Source organism: Biomphalaria glabrata, chromosome 9, assembly GCF_947242115.1.
Source record: "Biomphalaria glabrata chromosome 9, xgBioGlab47.1, whole genome shotgun sequence".
In the NCBI taxonomy this organism is placed as follows: Eukaryota; Metazoa; Mollusca; class Gastropoda; family Planorbidae; genus Biomphalaria; species Biomphalaria glabrata.
This window is the reverse complement of record NC_074719.1, coordinates 2,073,947-2,095,750: the sequence shown is the minus strand read 5'-3', so window position 1 is coordinate 2,095,750 and position 21,804 is coordinate 2,073,947. Positions and strand designations below refer to the sequence as shown.

At 36.5% G+C, this 21,804-nt stretch overlaps 1 protein-coding gene across 1 annotated transcript in view; it reads left to right on the top strand.

The window, feature by feature from the left end:
* Positions 1–2,933: 2,933 nt before the first annotated feature.
* Positions 2,934–21,804, top strand: part of LOC106071122 (uncharacterized) — a 31,827-nt gene continuing 12,956 nt past the window's right edge. Inside the window, exons 1-3 of the mRNA XM_056041501.1 lie at positions 2,934–3,065; positions 10,541–10,602; positions 12,650–13,431. Coding sequence (XP_055897476.1) covers positions 3,052–3,065; positions 10,541–10,602; positions 12,650–13,431 — 858 coding nt within the window. The 5' untranslated portion in view covers positions 2,934–3,051. The remainder of the gene's footprint in view (positions 3,066–10,540; positions 10,603–12,649; positions 13,432–21,804) is intronic.

The following is a 21,804-nucleotide window of genomic DNA, read 5'->3' as shown; positions in this document are numbered from 1 at the left end:
AAGACACAAAGATAATTATGCACTGACGTTCCATATGCTAGGACAAATTTGTACAAATACTCCTTCTTTCCTAGTGCTATTAGAGCATGGAATGGGTTGCCTGAGCTAGCCAGGAAAACAAGTGACTTGGCAGAATTCAAGTCATGCATGACTGAATGCATGACGCGTAGGACGTAATCGTCTTCTTTTTTTGAAGTAACGTCTATATTATATAAGATAAGATAAGATTAGTAATTTGATTGTTTTGGATCAACTCTTGTTCTGCAAATAACTCAAACGGTGGGGCGTAGTGCGAACTTTAAACTAAGGCTGTTTTCACACAGAGTGGTTTGAACTGAACCAAGAAAAGGCGGTTGTAGAAATGAAGAACATGGGACATTTTACAGTGATGGCAAAACGGCAGTTCGACGCCTTGAGACAGGACGCCTTGAGACAGGACGCCTTGAGACAGCCATGTCTTGACTTTAAATCAACTCGTAATTACTGCTTACAATTTACAATAAAACTCGAAACCCCCTCCCCCCCAAAAAAAAAAATTAAAAATGTAGAAATAGCTGAAGAAAAAAAAAAGTTCTATATGAAAGCTGCTACCACACGGGAAAGAGAAGACATTTGTGAAAGCTGCTACGACACGGGAAAGAGAAGACATTTGTGAAAGCTGTTACCACACGGGAAAGAGAAGACATTTGTGAAAGCTGTTACCACACGGGAAAGAGAAGACATTTGTGAAAGCTGCTACGACACGGGAAAGAGAAGACATTGTGAAAGCTGTTACCACACGGGAAAGAGAAGACATTTGTGAAAGCTGCTACCACACTGGAAAGAGAAGACATTGTGAAAGCTGTTACCACACGGGAAAGAGAAGACATTGTGAAAGCTGTTACCACACGGGAAAGAGAAGACATTTGTGAAAGCTGCTACCACACTGGAAAGAGAAGACATTGTGAAAGCTGCTACCACACGGGATCCTACATTAACTTTCTTGGCTCTCAGTTTAAATCTTTGGACCATGTGGTAGTGTTTGCAGTTTTGATGCGGAGACCCTGGCAGCCTGTGAGGCCTTAAAAGCCATTGACTCTCAACTCGGGACATTTGAGGGCAACACAGACTGTTGTGGTCACTGACTCAAAAAATTTACCACAAGCCCTGGACCATGCCCCCCAAAATCGACACTGTCATCATGGCTTCTCATAACATAAAACAACGCTACGGCACTGGTTAACCTAACCCTATAATAATGCAGTGGGTACCAAGTCACATAGGTGTGACTGGCTACACTGTTGCAGACTCCTTGGCCCACCAGGCAGGCCAAACACCACCCACCGAGCAGGCTGTAAGTTTCCATCATGCTCTGGCTACAATAAAAAAAAAGAGATAAATAGAAAAGTGGTTTGAGTGCTGGGACAATCTATTATATCTCTGCTTACCAAAATGTCAATTTCTCAATGATACCATTCAACATGTAGGCGTGTCTTTAAGTTCAGACGTTTCTTGTCTGGGCGCAATGAAATTTCGAATTGAATTCACATAACAAAAAAGATCTCAGCTTATTCTTCATCTTCGCTTAAAGGATCAATGTAGTCCAAGATATATAGGTACAAATAAAGTTAGTCCAAGATTTATAGGTACAGTTTAATTTAAGCCAAGATATTTAGGTGCAGATTAATTTAGTCCAAAATTTATTGGTGCAGATTAATCTAGATGTATAGTAGGCCCCCCCTAATAACGTACAATTTAGCGCGTGCATAGGTAACTATTAACGACAGCCCATATATACAGATGCTAACCACATACAGGGACGGATTCGAATTTTTGAATCCTCAGTTCAGAAGCCTTGCTCTCTATCACCCATTTCTATTTTTACATTTTCAGTTTTTTTGTTGTTTTTTTTTCACTTTTAAAATGTTTATTGCTATCAACGTATCGCTATACTAATTTGTAACTAAATGAATCAAATAGAAACTTAGTACATAAAACACACACACAGATATAGTTTTTTTTATGAGAGTTGTCTAGCAAGAGTCATAATTTCGTAAGCCGCGGACACACGTTAGAGACAAAGAACAATCCACAGCCGCGGACAGACTATAGAGACAAAGAACAATCCACAGCCGCGGACAGGCTATAGAGACAAAGAACAATCCACAGCCGCGGACAGGCTATAGAGACAAAGAACAATCCACAGCCGCGGACAGGCTATAGAGACAAAGAACAATCCACAGCCGAGGACAGACCTTAGAGACAAAGAACAATCCACAGCCGAGGACAGACCTTAGAGACAAAGAACAATCCACAGCCGAGGACAGACGTTAGAGACAAAGAACAATCCACAGCCGCGGACAGGCTATAGAGACAAAGAACAATCCACAGCCGCGGACAGGCTATAGAGACAAAGAACAATCCACAGCCGAGGACAGACCTTAGAGACAAAGAACAATCCACAGCCGAGGACAGACCTTAGAGACAAAGAACAATCCACAGCCGAGGACAGACGTTAGAGACAAAGAACAATCCACAGCCGAGGACAGACGTTAGAGATAAAGAACAATCCACAGCCGCGGACAGTCGATAGAGACAAAGAACATTATTAATTATTTTTTATGAGCACAAATATATGTCTAATATTGCGAAGTTCGTTTAAAATGTGAGAACAAATTTGCGAATTTTTGATGAGCTAAATCTATTGGTCAGGCAAATGTAATGTCAAAATTAAACTATTCATTTTTAGACAACTTATAACCCACAGACTATTTTAATTTTTAAAAAATATGCCTTTAAAAATGCTGCTTATTAAGTTCTATTTATGCTGTTTTTAGAAAAAGAATGTTAGATCGAAATCTAGATCTATGTGGAAACAAAGAAAAATTAGGTATCTAAATTTACAGTAAGAGTTTAAAGACTTTATACAAAAGTACTATGCGGCAATACAAAACAACAACAACAACACAATACCTAGTAGCGCCCTCTGATGTCGTGTTGTTACGTTGTAAAAGAAACATATAGACTAGATATCTAGATCTAGATCTTGATCTAACATTTAACAGGCATGCGATGGAAGTATTAAGGTAGATTTATGTCTGTTAGTTATACTACTTATACTATGCAATGGTATTGTTTACATTTTATAGATCTAACTTTAGTCTAAGGAGGCCATAGATTAGAGAGTACCTACTCCTAGATTCTAGATTGTCACTTGTGTAAAGTAATAGAAAGCTGAAATTTATCGAGACTGGTCACTGAATAAATATAGTTTATTAAGTTTATAGTCACTTAATATACTCACTGTAGTGAATAATTGAATGAATAACAATAAGACATATATTAGTCATTACTAATAACATTACAATTTACATCATGAATAAGACATACATTACTAATGATAATGACATTTCTCATTACAATGATTACATCATGTCCATGATCATTACAGTAATTACAGTGATTACTAGATCTATACAGATGCTAACCACATACAGGGACGGATTCGAATTTTTGAATCCTCAGTTCAGAAGCCTTGCTCTCTATTCTAGGTCTAGATTCTAGATTGTAGTAAGTAGTTACACTGAGACGACTGATTTACAGTCTAGTACTACTAGACTAGATAACTAGATCTACTATTAGTAGTACTAGTCAGTGTAGTACTACCTAAATCTAGATAGATGGAATCTAATCATGTTACAAGTATGATGTATACCATACACTATATAATACACTATACTATTATTGTAGGTTCTTATATAAGCTAAGGCACACCGTATTGGTAATTGGGGAACTATGGTAGATTCTTATAACTGAACACCGACTTTTGGGAACTAGGTCAATTTTTTATTTTATTTTTTTATTTGGTGACAGTTTAACTTAAGTGTTAACTTACTAAAAAACTGAAAGCAAATTCTTATTCAGCAACGAAAGTACTAAACGGCTATAAAAATAGCTGTGTTTCTTTGGTTTGAAATTAGCACTCATATTCAAGGTTTTATTTTAAAATATATTAGGTCACTTCATGCTACTATTCTATACTGTCCTATACTAATACTGAACGCAGTTTTTTTGCTTTCTCCTTCAGCGCACACTGAGCACCGTCAGTAAACACCACTATGTTTTTGCTAATAAATTATATCTGTGTTAATTAAAAATTATTTAGATTGTAAAGTATTAAAAGATTCACTTTTGCATTATGTATTTATAGTATATTGCCTCTCTCTAATCTCTCTCTCTCTAGACTAGTCTAGACTATATCTATATTTAATTCTATATATATATATTATAATATATATATATATATATATATATTATAATATATATCTGTGGCATTTTATGTCTCGAGAGACGATCTTTTCCCTTTGCAACTTCTTGTGTGACTAAAGAGGCCAATCCTTGATACACAGCTGCGATGGCAGGTTGGGCATATATAATCACCAGGCGCCGTTGCATTTTCACCCTTCTTTCTGCTTCTGTGGTGTATGACATCTGCAATCTGTGACCCTTCCTTTATGCTCTCTCTCCATGTGGATCTGTCCAGTGCCACCTCTTCCCAGTTGCCAGTGTCGATTTTGAAGAGCTTCATGTCGCGTTTGCATACATCCGTTTAACGTAAGAGTGGGCGACCAGCGGCTCTCCTGCCTTCTATTAGATCGCCATACAGGATGTCCTGTGGAAGTCGACCTACTGGCATTCTACGAACGTGGCCAAGCCAGCCAAGGCGTCAGCTGCTGATTACAGAGCGGATGTCCTGGCATCCTGCTCTATGTAGCACTTCCTCATTGGTTATCTTATCTTGCCACCTAATTTTAAAGATCCGCCTTAGGCATCGGAGGTGAAAGACATTCAGCTTTTTTTCCTGCCATGAGTAGGTTGACCATGTTTCACTTCCGTACAGCAAGGTGCTCAACACACAGGTCCGGTAGACTAGGGCTTTAGTACTGCTAGTCAGCAATATGTTGTCCCAGACTCTTTTCTGCAACCGTGACATGGTGGCCATTGCCTTAGCTATCCTGTTGTTTATGTCTTTATCCAGTAGAGTGTTGTTGGATATGATGGAGCCAAGGTAACAAAAGTGATCAACAATTTCTAATGCTTACTTGAGGTGCAGTGTTTGTGTTTTGGACAAGTATCTTAGTCTTGCTTTGACTGATGTTTAAGCCGAACTTCTGGCAAGCAGCAGATAGTTTGTCAACCATGGACTGTAGCTAAATATCAGAAACAGCCACAATAGCTGCATCATCAGCATACAGGAGTTCCCTGACGAGTAGCTTCCTAACCTTGGTTTTTGCCCGCAGCCTTGAAACATTAAATAGTTTTCCAGAGGATCTTGTATGGAGAAACACACCTTCGTTTATGTCGTTGTACGCATAATGCAGTAGACAGGAGAAGAATATGCCAAACAGAGTAGGTGCGAGCACACATCCCTGCTTGACACCACTGCAAACCTCAAAAGGTGCTGATTGGGCTCCATTGAATTTGACAGTACATTTAGTTTCCTCATGAAAACACTCAATTAACTTTAGTAGTTTGGGAGGGCAACCTATTTTCCTCAGGAGTTTGAAAAGGCCACTTCTGCTGACCATGTCAAAGGCTTTAGTCAGATCAACAAAAACAATGTAAAGGGGTCTGTCTATCTCTCTGAATTTCTCCTGCAGTAGTCGTAGAGAAGATATCATGTCTATAGTGGATCTACCGCTCCTGAATCCACACTGAGACTCTGGGTAGACTCTAGAAGCTATCACTTGCAGCCTGGATAGTGCCACTCTAGCAAAGATTTTGCCCACTATACTGAGGAGAGAGATACCCCTATAGTTGTTGCAGTCACTCCGATCCCCTTTGTTCTTGTATATTGTGACTATAGTTGCGTCACGCATGTCCTGTGGGACATGACCTGTTTCCCAACAGCGGCAGAGGAGAATATAGAGTTCAGGGAGCAGGAGTGATTCATTGACTTTCACTACTTCCACTGGGATACCATCGCTCCCAGATTTTCTATTTTTTAAGCAGTTAATTGCTTTTTTGAGGTCACTAAGGCTCGGAAGCTCATCTAGGCATTCCAGTACTGCAAGATCTGGTAGAGAAGCCAGGGCGACATCATCTACTGTATTCCGCGTGGCATAGACTTCGAGGTAGTGTTCTGTCCATCTTTCTAGCTGCTTGGTTTGATCTGTAATTTTTTCTCCTGATTTGGATAGAAGGGGGGCAGGCTTAGACACTGTTGGACCCAGGGCCGCTTTAATGACATCAAATAGAGCTTTGCTATTTCCTGAGTGGAGACTGTCTTGGATTCTGTTGCAGGTATCCCTCCAAAAGTTGTTAGCACATTTTCTAGCCATTTGTTTCGCCTCTTTATTAGCACTTTTGAAGGCCTTCAAAGATTTTGGATTAGGCTTTGTCTTATGAGCGAGGTGTGCAGATCGTTTTTTCTCGATGCATTTTCCATATGCGATAGATTCGCCTCAAACCAGTCTACATTTTTGTGTTTTTGAGGCCCAAAGGCGGTGATTGCCGAACTGTAGATTACGTCTCTTAATTTCTCCCATCTGATAGAGATGTCTTCTTCATCACTTAACGAGGGGATTGAACTGTTCAGGAGCTCGCCAAAGAGTGCACACTTCTCTGGGTCACTTACATGGTTGACGTTAATTCGCCTAGTTCTGGGTTGAGTGGAAGTGTAAGCCTTCTTGAGAAGTAGCTTGAATCTGTCCAATGGCTGTGTGAAGCGTCTAGTGTGGTAGCTTAACTTGTTGCCACCGCTGGCTAGCATCTGTGAAAGGGGAGCAATTTTGTAAGTCTCTCTTGCCAGTACATAGCCTCTCCACAGCAAGTCCTATGCAGTACCTCCTCGTGGTGGCAGATGGAAACTGAGGCTTCGAAGCCTCAGGCTAAACTGCAAGGGTCTCGGAGGAGGTTTGGCCCCAAGATGTGAGGCAGGCATGGCCCGTCGGCGTGCGGACACGCCCTGTTGCCCACAAACCAAACCCCTAGCTATAGGTCAATAGCCGCACTGCCTTGTGTGTGTGTCCCTGTAAGGTCTAAGGCTAAGGGAGTAAACCCTAACAGAAAATCCGGTCCTGGAGCCCCGTAGGCGGGGGACAGTAGTAAGACTACTGCTCTCTGGCAAACTCCTGCAGCCACCTGTCCCCAAATTGTGATGGCTCGCCATCCCTTTGGACCCGGTCAGTATGGAAGAGAGGCGTGTGCTGGCGTGTGGGCAGCCCAGCACTCGCAAATTTACCGCCCAGGCTTTCCCCCAGCAATGGAGAGGTCACTCCATCTCTGACAGTAATGTCTTTGAAAAAACACGGAGAGTGGTAGTTACCGGTGATAAGTTCCTAGCTGATTGGCGTAAGCTGGAACGCCAGGGACCACTCTTGACGGTAGGAGGGGCTTTTTAGCCTCACTGGATAGCTACTGCCTGCCTTAAGCCGAGCAGCCCTCTGACAATAAAGTGCTATCCCACCACAGCTTGCCGCACCACTGGGTGCTTGGTGCTAAGACAAAATCAAAAAGCAAGCTGCTCACCCGCACCTGCAAATAAAATCATAAGAAAACCCTCAACATTAATGCGTTTAGCAAGCTGGAACATACGGACAATGTGTCCCGGCTTCAATACTGACCCTGAACTCGTCACCGACATGCGACAAACAGCTATCATCGACAGAGAACTCAGCAGACTAAACATTGATGTGGCCTGCCTGCAAGAAACCAGACTGGCAGACAGTGGATCTCTTACAGGAAGCAACTATACATTCTACTGGCAAGGAAAACCAGAACAAAGCCCTAGAATACATGGCGTCGGCTTCGCAATAAGAAACAGTCTCATCCCCTGCATTGCAATGTTTCCCATTGGCAATGAAAGAGTAGCGCACATGAAATTTGCATCACCGCAAGGCAAAGTTAATATAATCTGTGCTTACTCACCAACCCTTGCTGCACCAGAAGAGGACAAAGACAGATTCTTTCAAGCTCTAGAGGACGTAATTAAAAGTATTCCAAAATCCGAGCACCTCTATATAAATGAAGACTTTAATGCCCGTGTTGGTGATGGAAATGATGCATGGCCAAAATGCTTGGGACCTCATGGTGTTGGCAAAATAAATGACAATGGCCAAAGGCTACTCGAGTTCTGTAGCTCTCATGAACTGTGTGTAACAAATACATTCTTCTCTGGCAAGGAACGCCATAAAGTCTCTTGGCAGCACCCACGCTCAAAAAGGTGGCACCAGCTTGACCTCTGCATCACCCGAAGGATGGATCTGAAAAGTGTCATCCACACCCGTTCATACCATAGTGCGGACTGCAACTTGGACCATTCACTAGTGCTATAATATATATATATATATAATATATATATATATATCGTTTATAGTTTATTTATTTATATAGGCCTACTTATATAATCTATGTGTAGAAACAGACAGAAATAAATCTCTATAAATTAATTATTATAATTGAATAAACATGATATTTTCAACTAGGCTACATGTATTCTCTCTCTGTCTTTCTTTTAATTCCCATCCAAGGACCCTCTTGTTTTCATAATTTGGATGTTCGTTTTGTTACACCTTAACATCCCCATGCTTTTCTTTGTCTTTTCATGACTCTCTCCCCCTTCCCTCCACTGCCTGTCGGATAGTTTGTGACACTACACGCTTAGTGTATACCTCTCCTCACTGCCAGCTCATCTGGCGTGATCACCTACAGTGGGCATGGTCTCTGGCTTCAAATTAGCAACCCACACATGTTCTTTCATTCATAAATTATATATTCTAGATATCTCGATCTAGGTCATGTTTATTCATTGTAAAAAAATCATAGATTTATTAATCCCAGTAATATTTCTTATTATGATTTTGCTTGTCCAAATGAAGTAGAATGAGCTGAATTCATTATTATTTGTTTGGACAACCCCCTTTATTAATTTTATTTAACAGCTAATGGTATAAATGTGATTGGAATGTCTTTCTAAAGATGTTTGGAAGCTTATTTTGATATGCTCATCAGCCTACGATTAAACAAGCTCATAATATAGCCCTCATCCCTTATATGGGTATGAATTGCCGGGGGAGGTTAAAACAACAGTTTTACATACATGGTTACCGAGAATTAAAAAAAACTGCCATCTGCTTTGGAACAACGGAACAAAATTACAGGAACTTTTACTTATCTTAAATTGGACATGCGCAGTCCCGAATCATCGATTTTTGCTCCAAACATAAAAACAAATGAATTACAAACAAAAAAAGTGACGCGTTCAAGGAAGGGGAATTTGATGAAGTGTTCAAAATATAAGAACCTCCTCTGCTTGAAAAAAGTTGGAATCGAGTTTCGTAGACGATAGATCTACTTACTAAATATGAAATTTAATAGTATATCTAGTATTAGAAGTAAATTTCTAGCTCACAAAGCTGATTTCATTGATATTTATGAACTTCACTTGGTTATAATGTAAATATTGATGAAATAAACAAATAATCGTTTCTAAAACTACAATTTCACATGTTGGTGAAATACAATATCTTCTAAAAAAAAATAATTAAAAACTAAAATGTCCGTTGAGGTCAGTGTTTTTTTTTTCTTTAAGTTTGCACAATTTTGACGATGGATCGATCAGAAAATTGGTAGGAATATAGCCAGACGACACATGTACTATTAGATGGGAAAAAATCAACACGGTACGACGTCTGTCTCAAGATTTTACGTCATTTTTGGACACCGGAAGTTCCGGAATTTCACCTCCCTACTATACAGATCTAGAATTCTAGATCTATTCTAGTTATGCATGATGTTAATCAATGACTGGATTTAAAAAAAAAAAAATTTTGCTAATTATTTTTTTGCCTTCTGTCCTAATATATAAAGAGTCCCTAAATTGAGTGATTTTAGTTTTGTAAACTCTAATCGAAAGTGAATATTTTCATTTGTTATAGTTTTAAATCTCACAGTTTTTTTTTTTTGCATCTACCTGTAATTTATAAAATAAGTAAATACAAGTTTCGATTCTTTTGCTGGATGTCATGAAATGTGATTTGAATAAACAAATATTCTGAATTATATTAATTATAATTTGTCAAAGACAAAGTAGATCTAGATCTACTACTAGATATACATTAATTAGTTGGGCTATTACAGTGAGAAAAAAATGTATCAATGAGGCTATAGCTTTCACTGAGATATAATAGATTTATAAAGGCTTGTTCAATCTTGATAATAATATCCATCACAGGACTTTTAGGTCAGGATTATAGACCTTAATTTAAACATATATTCACTTATTCTAAGACTTGAGTTTCCTGCCCTAAAAATGTCTCATTTAGCCATTGTGAGTTGATTATTGTACCTTCTTTTATTAGGATTTCTATGTGGCACAATAAACTTGTGACTGAGTTAAAATCCAGCATTAAGAAAGCACCACTTATATTATCTTATCTTGTAAAATACAGATGTTACTTCCACTTTAAAAGAAACCTAAAACCGTTGGATTTAAAACTTCTTATTACTTGACAATGCCTCCCCTGCAAAACATTTCTCATTGTTAAATATTCTTTTCCAGATCAGAAGAAAACAGGTTCCATTCTACTTCCACAGACCAGGGCATGGAAATTACCTGCATTGGTATGTCACAGTAAATTGAAACTAATTTTGTCAAAATAATTTGTTTGAAAGAACATTAGGTATATATTTGTTTTTCATATTCTGATACACAAAAGTGTCACTGTTAAAGAGATACTTAGACTTAGGTCCTATATATATATGTAAAAGTGTCACTGTTAAAGAGATATGTCCTCCTGTGAATTTGGCATTTCTTATCTTATCTTCTTATCTTATATAATACAGACGTTACTTCAAAAAGGAAGATGATTACGTCCTACGCGTCATGCATTTAGTCATGCATATTAACCAATGACTTAAATTCTGCCAAGTCACTGGTTTTCCTGGCTAGCTCAGGCAACCCATTCCATGCTCTAATAGCACTAGGGAAGAAGGAGTATTTGTACAGTGTTTTATGTATTATTGCTACTTTACTTTTGAGCCTTCTGTCCTGAAGGCTTTCTAAATTTAGTGATTTTACTAAAGGTGTTACTCTAGTCAAATGTGAATATTGGTTTGTTATGAATCGCACTGCTCTATTTTGTGTCTGTTCTAGTTTCTTAATGTTTTCTTGAGTTGAGGGGTCCCAAACAGTGGATGCATATTCTATTATTGGCCTAACCAAGGTTAAATAACATTTTAGTTTTATTTTCTTATTTGATTTATAGAAATTTCTTTTAATAAATCCTAATGCTTTGTTTGATTTTTTTGTAGTTTCATCAATATGTGGATTCCATGACAGTTTTTCATTTATTATAACACCTAGGTATTTTGCGTTTTTAGTCTGTGTTACTGGTTTGCCATGAATAAGATAAGTGGAATTAATTTGTTTTAGTTTTTTTGTTACTCTTAACAACTGACATTTTTCTGGCTAGCAAACTCTCTCCATAGAAATCAGACACTGGCCACTTTTTCCAGTCTCTTGCCAGCTTGTGCCCATGGATTTTATGTCTTAGATTATGCGTGGGATGAACTTGTTTTCACTTTCCTCTCTTTGGTTGCTAGGATGTAATAATCTTAATTCAATAGCATGGCTGACTGTGGTAAACATGTTTTGACATCTCCTGCTTTCCCTATCTCCATCGCTTGTGATAAGGCTGCCGAAATAGAGGCTCTATTTGTTCAAGCTATGTATGCCCTGTGTTGGCGGTGGGTATCCTCCGTTTGGGACCCCTCAACTCAAGAAAACATTAAGAAACTGGAACAGACACAAAATAGAGCAGTGAGATTCATAACAAACGAATATTCACAATTGACTAGAATAACATCTTTAGTAAAATCACTAAATTTAGAAAGCCTTCAGGACAGAAGACTCAAAAGTAAAGAGCAATTATACATAAAACACTGAACCATAATCTTCAAATACAAAAACAAAATTTCATAAAATACTCTGAAAGACACAAAGATAAAGGCACATTCTTCGTCCCATATGCTAGGACAAATTTGTACAAATACTCCTTCTTCCCTAGTGCTATTAGAGCATGGAATGGGTTGCCTGAGCTAGCCAGGAAAACCAGTGACTTGGCAGAGTTTAAGTCATTGGTTAATATGCATGACTAAATGCATGACGCGTAGGACGTAATCATCTTCTTTTTTGACGTAACGTCTGTATTATATAAGATAAGATAAGGTACTTGTTGACCTGTAATCAATATGTGTAACTTTGTTTTATCAAGATTTAGTCAGAGGCTGATTTGGGGTGTGTCTCTTGTTAAGTTTTTCTATATATTCTCTTGTATACATTCTATTGTATTATCTAGTAATGCTACATCCTCTGCATCAGTTTTTTTTTTATGCCTCTGAATACCTAACGCAGCATGTTTTTTTGTTTTTTTTTAACTAATTGTTACATCGTCAATGGCTAGTATAAAAAAGAGAAATGGGGATAAGATACGCCCTTGTCTTATGCCTCTTTCGGTGTTGAGAAATTTCTAGAGATAAAAGTAATGAAAACAAAGCTCCTTATATTTTTGACCTACTTTGACAGGTCTTCCTTTTTTTCGTTCAGTCAAAGATGCCTATTGTCACATTAATTTTATTTAGTTTAAACAAAACATTTTTTTTTCTTCAGGTGAACATGAAAGTCAGTTTTATGATGGGTGTGAAAGTGCTCTGGAAAAACTTTTCGAAGGCTGCACAAAAAACCCAGGACACGCTAACTTTATACCTGTAAACACGTTCGGCTTAGAACATCTGCCTGAAGGTTATAGGGATACAAATGTATTGCATGAGCTGGTCAAGGCTATTGCAGAACTGACTGTGAGAATACAAGTCAACACAGTTAGTCCATACCGGCCAGAGTTTTGGCCTGAATCAACAGTGCCTTATCCCTGCTTTGGGTTGAAAGAGAGAGAAATTATAAGAACTGGAAGTGGCAGAATCAGAAGTGTTATCAAATATGACAATGGTTATAACAAGTTTGACGGCAAACATAAGAAAGATCACACAGCGTGTACATGTCATAAATGTCAACAGTCGGACGTGCCTTGTACGATTTGGTGGGAAGCTGAGCTCCTGACTGCTACTAGCCTGGTATTTGATGACGAAGAAGTCAGGAGCTCATCCTGCAGACTTTTCTACGATACGCCTGACAGCCCTGTGGTCTCCCTTGACAAAATTACGGTAGATAATGTAAATATTGTGGAAGACAGGTGTTTGTTGATCTGCGTCTCCTGCGATGTGGCTCTAATGGAGCGCTTAGAGAAGACGGTGGAGCTCTTTGATGAGCTGATGTGGGACGTTCACGACAGGTACAAGGCTAGCAGAGATGTTGACAAGCTCACGTTTGTGGTGTCCCACCCACATGGATATCTCAAGCAAGTGAGCATCGGCCAGTGGAAGAATGTCTACCAGGTGGGTGTGTTCAATTTTAAAAACAGGTTCACTTACACTGCTGGCACCTGCCCAGGCTGCACTGGGGCCCCAGTCTACTTCCTGGGCTACAGCTGGTGGGGGAGATGGTGGTCTCAGCATGTGCACAGTGGCACCTTGAGCTCTGGACTTAGCTGCAGTGGCGTGGGTGATGTTTTGTGAATCAAGGCCACCTATTACTTAATTTTTTTTTTTACATTTATATATTTGTTGTGTCTTCTCTATAATGTAAATATATAATATATAAATATTTATATTATATATATATTATAAACTTGCATATATATATATATATTGTAAAAATTCAGTAATGTTCTATTGTTATATATATATATATATATATATATATATACATTTTGTACTTGCTTTTATGAACTGATTACAGCAAGTAGTGCAGAGCTGTTATGTAACCTTAACTCTTTCTCTCCTAACCGACGATACAAACGTTGGTTCCATCAGAATGTGGTAAATAATTACGGAGAGAAAGAGTTAAGTATCCTGTTCAAAAATAGTTTTTTTCTCCATTTAAAAGTCGTCGGATGCTAGAGAAGGAATCTTTTAATACTATTTTTTTCTCAAAGCTTATTTCTGGGTACTTTGGTCTCTAAAAAAGCTTGTTGATGGGGGAAGTTTTTTTTTTATCTAGGTAGAGAGTGATCATGATTTTTATTTATTTTGTATGAGTGCTTAAATCAAATCAGTGCACTAGTACTGTATTAGAAGCTCCAATCTTGCGATGTTTATAATTAATCATCATCATCTTTCCTTTGTATTCATCATGGTACTTAGGGCCTCAGTAAAAACATGCCACTCTCCATGGTCTCTTGCTAGTTTTTTAATCGCTTCCCAGCTCTTTCGTGTCCTCTCGGCTTCGTCTAGTACACTGAAAGTATCGCCTCTCTCTTTTTGGTTTGTTTTTAGTTAAATGGATAATTTATATGAAAGATGGCTGCTTTGTTGGATAGCATGTGTTGTCATCTTGATGGTTCCAGGTTTAAGCCCACCCTACCACCCCCGTCCTGTGGGAGTTTTGGGCCTAAGATTTAATAATCTTCAATTCTAAGGAATATCGGAAAGCAACTAAACAAGTCGTGTGAAGAAGTCAGCTGATCATCATGCTATCGCTCAATATTAAAATGAAAAGTGTATTTTCAATATCGGCCATAGATCTGTAAACCTAGGTTTTGGGTTGTCCCTTTGTTTTGTATATGTTGTTTAACAAAAACATACAAGTCCTTTCATATCCAGCTTGAAGACAATATGTTTGGCTCATTTGTATGTTAATTTTCAGAGGTTTCGCTGGTAGCTCTTCTTCACAGTTTAACTAAATACCCCATAAGCAAAAGTGGATGCTTAGATTGATCAAATGTAGAACAGTCAAAACTGATTTTTACCTCTGCAATTAACTTTACTTTAATGGTGTTTTAAAATGTTGCTGTTTGATTTATTACCATATCAAAATCTGGGATGAAAAACAGAGTCAAAGCTTTTGTTTTCTACGTTGTTGTAGCTGCAGCCCTGGCGTCCTTGTTAGGGTCTAGAAGTTATCTATAGATCATAAAGAGAGAGGAACAGAAAACCTGGTGAATCGTCAGCTCTGTTCAGTTAAAAGTTTTGTAGTCTTGACTTGCTCTGTTGTTTTCTTGCGGTGTACACAGCGGATATTTTAAATACATCCATACTTAAGCTTTTCATTACATGAAGAAGAAACTTCAGCTGACATAGAGAATCATTTTTAACTCTATGGTTCATTGCTTGGGATTATTTAGAACTAACATTTTTAACACTATTTTTATCTCCGTCATAATGTAACTGATGAAAGGTAATATTATTTGTTCAAGAATGTAAAGATTTTTTTGTGTGTTATGTTTGAGTACAAGCATCAGTGATGTATATTTATTACATGTCATTTTCAAGCATCTAAATATGTCTAAAACATCTGTGATGTATATTCTCTGTGTCCAGTTAGAACAAAAACATCTGTGATGTATATTCAAGCACAAACATCAGTATATTTTGTGTCTAATTTAAATGTAAACACCAGTGATGTATATTCTTTTCCGTTATCTAGCACAAGATCAGTTTTCCTTCATGGTTAGTTGTTGCTCCATACTAGCCCAACTTAGCCCAAGGCATTCTACTTAACTTTACTAAAGCAGAAAAGCTTCCTTTACAAACAAAATAAACTTGATTTTTAGTAACAAAAATTTACAGCTTTCGATCTCAGAGTATTAAATATAATAATAAAGGCAATGTCCCCAATTTCAAGGATTAAGGATGAGTGCAGTGTTTCACATGACTGTATATATTGTATATATATATATGTATATATATATATAAAATATATTATAACACAAGTTAAATTACATGATGTTGATTTTTTTTTTTCAAAGCTTACAACTCTCTTAAAAATTACTGTTCTCAACTAGCCTACAATCAGACCTTTACTGTCTTCTGTCCACTCTATGTGATAATCTTACTAGGCAAACACACACTCCATGGCATGTGTATTTTTTGCCCAATTGGTTTTTATTAACACTTTAAAATGTTCCTGACAAAGACAGTTGAATAGTAGAATATACGTTATATGTAATATTATAATACTTTACAAATTCAATAAAATTGATGCTGTCTAGTAGCTCTTCTAGGAGGCACGGTGGCTAAGTGGTTAGGCGGTTAGCTACTGTACCGGGGGTCCTGGGTTCAAATCCTGATTAAGACTTGGATTTTAATTTCGGAATCTTTGGGCGCCTCTGAGTCCACCCAGCTCTAATGGGCACCTGACATTAGTTAAGGAAAAGTAAATGTTAACCATGGGCCATAGAAACAGATGACCTTTACATGATCTGCCCTATAGACCAAAAGGTCTGCAAGGGCAACTTGACTTTTACTTTTACTAGCTCTTCTGACATCCTCACATTTATTTACCTCCATGATGCAAGCATTTCAAGAGTTGTAAACCATTCATTGCCATTGATTCACCTCTTAACAAAATGTCATTCTCTCAGTGACCCATGCCAATTTCTTTTTTTTTTTTTTTTTTTGGTTACTGATTATTATTTGAAAAATGCAATTATACATAAAAACATTCTCTGATTTAAAGATTAGGTTTTTCATTTTGTTTGATGTATGTTTTTAAATATTGATTTTAAAATGTTTCCATTGACACTTGTTCTGAGCCTTTGAACACTACAGTGAGGTGCCATACGTTGACTTACACCATGTCCATTTCTAAGCACTAGTGAGTGTTGTGCCATTGACACATTAGCAGGTCACTAGACAAGAGGATAGGCTGAAATATTGTTATGCGGAACTCTTGTTTTCATCTTATTCAAAGAACTGCAGCTTGCATATTTATTTTTTTTTTGGATCTGATTACTTCAAGTGCTTTATTTTGTTTAACTCTAAATGTGCCCCCTTTTTTTGGAGAGAGAGATTTTTTTCTGCTCGGAATGCAGCTCAGGGCTCGTCAAAACAAGTTATGTTATTTCTTTGTTTGGTCTTCCTGCTACACATTTATTTTTTTATACGAAGTCCGGTCAATATCAAAATATTCACATTTTTATACATTGAAATTCTATTTCTTATTGTGTATGTGTGATAATTGTATTTATGCTGGTAAACTTATGCAAGACTTATGCATACAATTATTATTTTAAAAAGGCACTTTTTTAATGTTGTATGTATTAAAAGAAGAACAAAAAGTCCCAGTGACTTTAACACATTATTTTTTTGCTTGAAAATAATTTCCAGTGATTTTTAAATCTGATTTATAATTATGGGCACCACACAAAAAAAGACTCACTGAGATGTTAGTTCTGGGATGTCATTTCTAAGATGTTAGTTCTGAGATCTCATTTCCAAGATGTTAGTTCTGAGATGTCATTTCTAACATGTTAGTTCTGGGATGTCATTACTAAGATGTTAGTTCTGGGATGTCATTTCTAAGATGTTAGTTCTGGGATGTCATTTCTAAGATGTTAGTTCTGGGATGTCATTTCTTAGATGTTAGTTCTGGGATGTCATTTCTAAGATGTTAGTTCTGGGATGTCATTTCTAAGATGTTAGTTCTGGGATGTCATTTCTAAGATGTTAGTTCTGGGATGTCATTTCTAGGATGTTAGTTCTGAGATCTCATTTCCAAGATGTTAGTTCTGGGATGTCATTTCTAAGATGTTAGTTCTGGGATGTCATTTCTTAGATGTTAGTTCTGGGATGTCATTTCTAAGATGTTAGTTCTGAGATGTCATTTCTAAGATGTTAGTTCTGGGATGTCATTACTTAGATGTTAGTTCTGAGATGCCATTTCTAAGATGTTAGTTCTTGGATGTCATTTCTTAGATGTTAGTTCTGAGATGCCATTTCTAAGATGGTAGTTCTGGGATGCTATTTCTAAGATGTTAGTTCTGAGATGCCATTTCTAAGATGGTAGTTCTGGGATGCCATTTCTAAGATGTTAGTTCTGAGATCTCATTTCTAAGATGTTAGTTCTGAGATGCCATTTCTAAGATGTTAGTTCTGAGATGCCATTTCTAAGATGTTAGTTCTGAGATGTCATTTCTAAGATGTTAATTCTCAGATGTCATTTCTAAGATGTTAGTTCTGTGATGCCATTTCTAAGATGTTAGTTTGTCAGGTTTCTTGGTTATATGATTGTCAGAGACATCTAGCACAGTTTGAAAGTCAGGTCTATGAAGTAATTTTTCGTTTGTTTGTGTATTGAAACTATAAATATGGTATGCTAAGCAAATCAAAACGGACTGTGGTCATGTCAATGGTCATAATGTCATTGACAAATACATTGGTAATATTATTAGATCTAGAATGTAGTTTAGTGTTTAATGCTTATTATTATTTTTTTAATTATTATTTTTTCAATTATTATTTTTTTTATAATTATTATTATTTTTTTAATTATTATTTTTTTAAATTATTATTATTTTTTTTAATTATTATTATTTTTTTAATTATTATTATTTTTTTAATTATTATTATTTTTGAACTTAGTTGGGTTTTTTTAAAATTAATTTATATACATTTGGCCTTTGAACCCAAAGCCAAATGTTGACCTCTGTATTAGAATATTCTGGGTTTCATTTACCTCTGACCTGAAGCACAGACCTTCCGTTGTACGCTCTGTGTTCTATCTACTAGCCACCGCAGGGCCTTACAGGTTTGGTTTTTAAAAAAAAAATGTATGTATAGAAAGATGTCTTGATGCTTTGTGTTGTACTGTGCAACTTGGTTGCAAGGGATTCTTGTCTGTGTTACTGGATCAGCATTGGTGAAGCCTTATAATCATTGACTACCATTTTTGTGTGAATCTCTTGCAATGTTTTATTCACTCATGTCGTCTTGTTACTCTTTGTTTATTATTGTCTCATGCCAGTTGTTCCAATTGTATAATGTAACTCTACATCAGCTTTCAAGTTTGAAATTAAAAGTTTATTGCTCAAGAAATGGACTTGTCTCAGTTTGGAAAGAAAACAAGGTTACAAAGACAGACACAAACTCAAAATGGGCCCCCTCGAAGTGGTCCACCCAGGCAGGTAAAAAGGCAGGTTCCAATATTTTCAGAAAGAATATCAGTTTGAAATGACAGAGAAGAAAGAAGGTTGACAGATCCTGTGTGGTACCCCAACGGTCCAGGGTGAATGTGAAATTAGCCGTGAACCTGGCCTGACTTATGCCATATACTGATTATTTAATTGATCAAATTGTTCTGTAGAGAGTTATTCTCTTATTCAAAGCCTCAAGAAAAAAAATTCTCCCCATTCTGTAGTTCAGTGTTTCGAATATATGGTGCCGCACTGCAATTCACACGATAATATAAACAACTAATTATTAATTGTTGTTTAAAATTATGTTCCACTTATATGCATATTAGATTTTTTCTCTTTAAAATTAAAAGTTAACTTTTTTTAAACTGTAAATATTTAGTATGACAGAACTTACATAACTTAGCAATACAATTGTAAAAAAAATATAGTTTTTGATAAAAAAATTTAAAACCATTTACATAAATGTGTTTTTTAAAAAAAGGTAAACAGCTATCTCCCTTACTAAAAAAGTCTCCAGTGTTTGTTACTATAATTAGTGAATAGTAGTTAAAATGGTGTATTTTTATGAAAAAACTGCTTGCATAATTGATTTTAAAAATTAGATTATTCGCTTTCAGAAAAGAAAAAAGTAGCCGTTGCATCAGAACTTTGAATGATCTAAAATATCATGATGTCAGATTTTCAATTTCTCTTCTAGTTTCTGAGATCTAAACGGGACGGACGGACAGGCCACACAAAACAAATGGCGTCTTTTCCCCTTTTCTGGGGCCGCTAAAAAACATTTGATCACGAACTAAAAAGGTCCAACACAATCATTAACTATGAACAATTTTGGATCTTCGCTCTTTGTAATGAACAGGAAAAACTGATCTTGTTTGGGCCACTCGCTAGTGCTCCTATATCTGCGACTATGGCTTTATAATTGATGAACTCCAGCGGGTATATTACAATGAACAGTGTATTTGATCATGAACTATGTACAACTTCTCAGCAACCTTGACTGCTCAACAGTATTATATGGTCTGGACGTGGATGCGTTAAGAGGGTGAAAAGACACGTGAAACTCCTGATATAGAAACAGGAAGTAGGAATGACTAAATTGACTTTTGGTCAGAATTATCTTTTGGTCACTTGAAGAGAGTAGTATCTTTTTGTCCGTTGCGGACGGTAGGAACCGTAAGTGAGTTGAGAGAATTACTTAGACTCCTTTGTGGGACTTGAGACAGTACACGTATTTCTAATAGTTGTTTTCTGTACTTAGAGATGGATACGTATTATTAAGGTTTATTATTACCCTCTGTGATGCGGACGTGATTAAATAAGAGAAGTTATATATATATATATATATATATATATATTCCTGAGGACTTAGTATATTAGATATAGTTGATACTGCTGTTACCTATATTATAAAGTAGAATGTGTGGTGTATGTATGTATGTTACTTATAGACATCAAAACCGCTTGACCAATCTTGATAAAACTTGGCAGGAATGTTTCTTGGGTACCAACTTAGACCTTAGTGTATGTATTGTAGCCCTAAAACAAACGTAAGACCCTAAAAAAAAAATAATGTTGTCCGACTCTATTACAGCTATAGTATTTTATGGATCTAGGCCATGTCTACAATGTTGACATTAGAAAAGATAGAAAGGATTTAGACCTAGATCTAATTTTAAGAAATACACTTTGCGCAGATAGTTTTTTACTTTGACACATGAAAATACAAAAGAAGATCCATTGATTTCATTATATAATAAAATTAACCTTCAATTTTGTGTTTCAAAAGCATTTTTTACATAAATTAGTTCCTTATATCAGTGACTACAGATTTCCTGACGAACATTCTTTCATTAGACAATTCCGTAATGAATCGCGTACTAAATATTAATTCGTTTAATTGTTTACTTTATAATCCCATCCCTAGATCTAAAACTCTAATTCAACTCTAAGATGATAAAACTTCTCTTCGCACAGATAGTTTTATACTTTAACACATAAACATATTAATTTAAGTCCATTCATTTCGTTAATCCCATTTTCGCAAACCTAATTTTATTTTCGTAGCGAAAGAGAAAAAAACTTGAACGGATCATTAGTTAAGTTTAACATACATCTAAATCCAATCCACTAGATTAGTAAACACAAACTTAGATCCGCAGGCCGCGGGTAATGTCTGGCGAACATCCTTTCATTAGACATTACCAAATGGTTACACATTAACACATCTCTCTACTGAGTCTATAATCCTAGGCCTAGGTCTAAAACTCTTATTGAACTCTAAGATAATAAAACTTCTTTTCGCAAAGATAGTTTTATGCTTTAACACATAAACATACTAATTATTGTCCATTCATTTCATATTTTAATCAAATTAACATTCAAATTTGTTTTTCTAAAGCATTTTTAATACATTCGTTCGCTGTTCGCTAAATAAAGCTGCGAAGCCGTGTTGAGATAGGCCTATATTCATTCATGAAAAAAGGTCACGCATTCGCAACTCAGAATGAACTCTATAAAAGCCATTTTTAACTCTAGATTAGTGTAGATTTAGATCTATGTCTACCTAAAGATCTACTTTATACTGTAACACATGAAATACAAAATTAAGTCTATTCATCTCAAATTTTAATCAAATATATGTAGGCCTACAAGCAAATGTTTTAATTTGAACAAATGGATTTAAGCCTATTAGCTATTCTGATTTGATAGCTTCATTCACACTATTTTTACATTGACACATTCGCTTTACTTATTACATTATTATTTCGTTTAATTGTTTACAGTACACTCT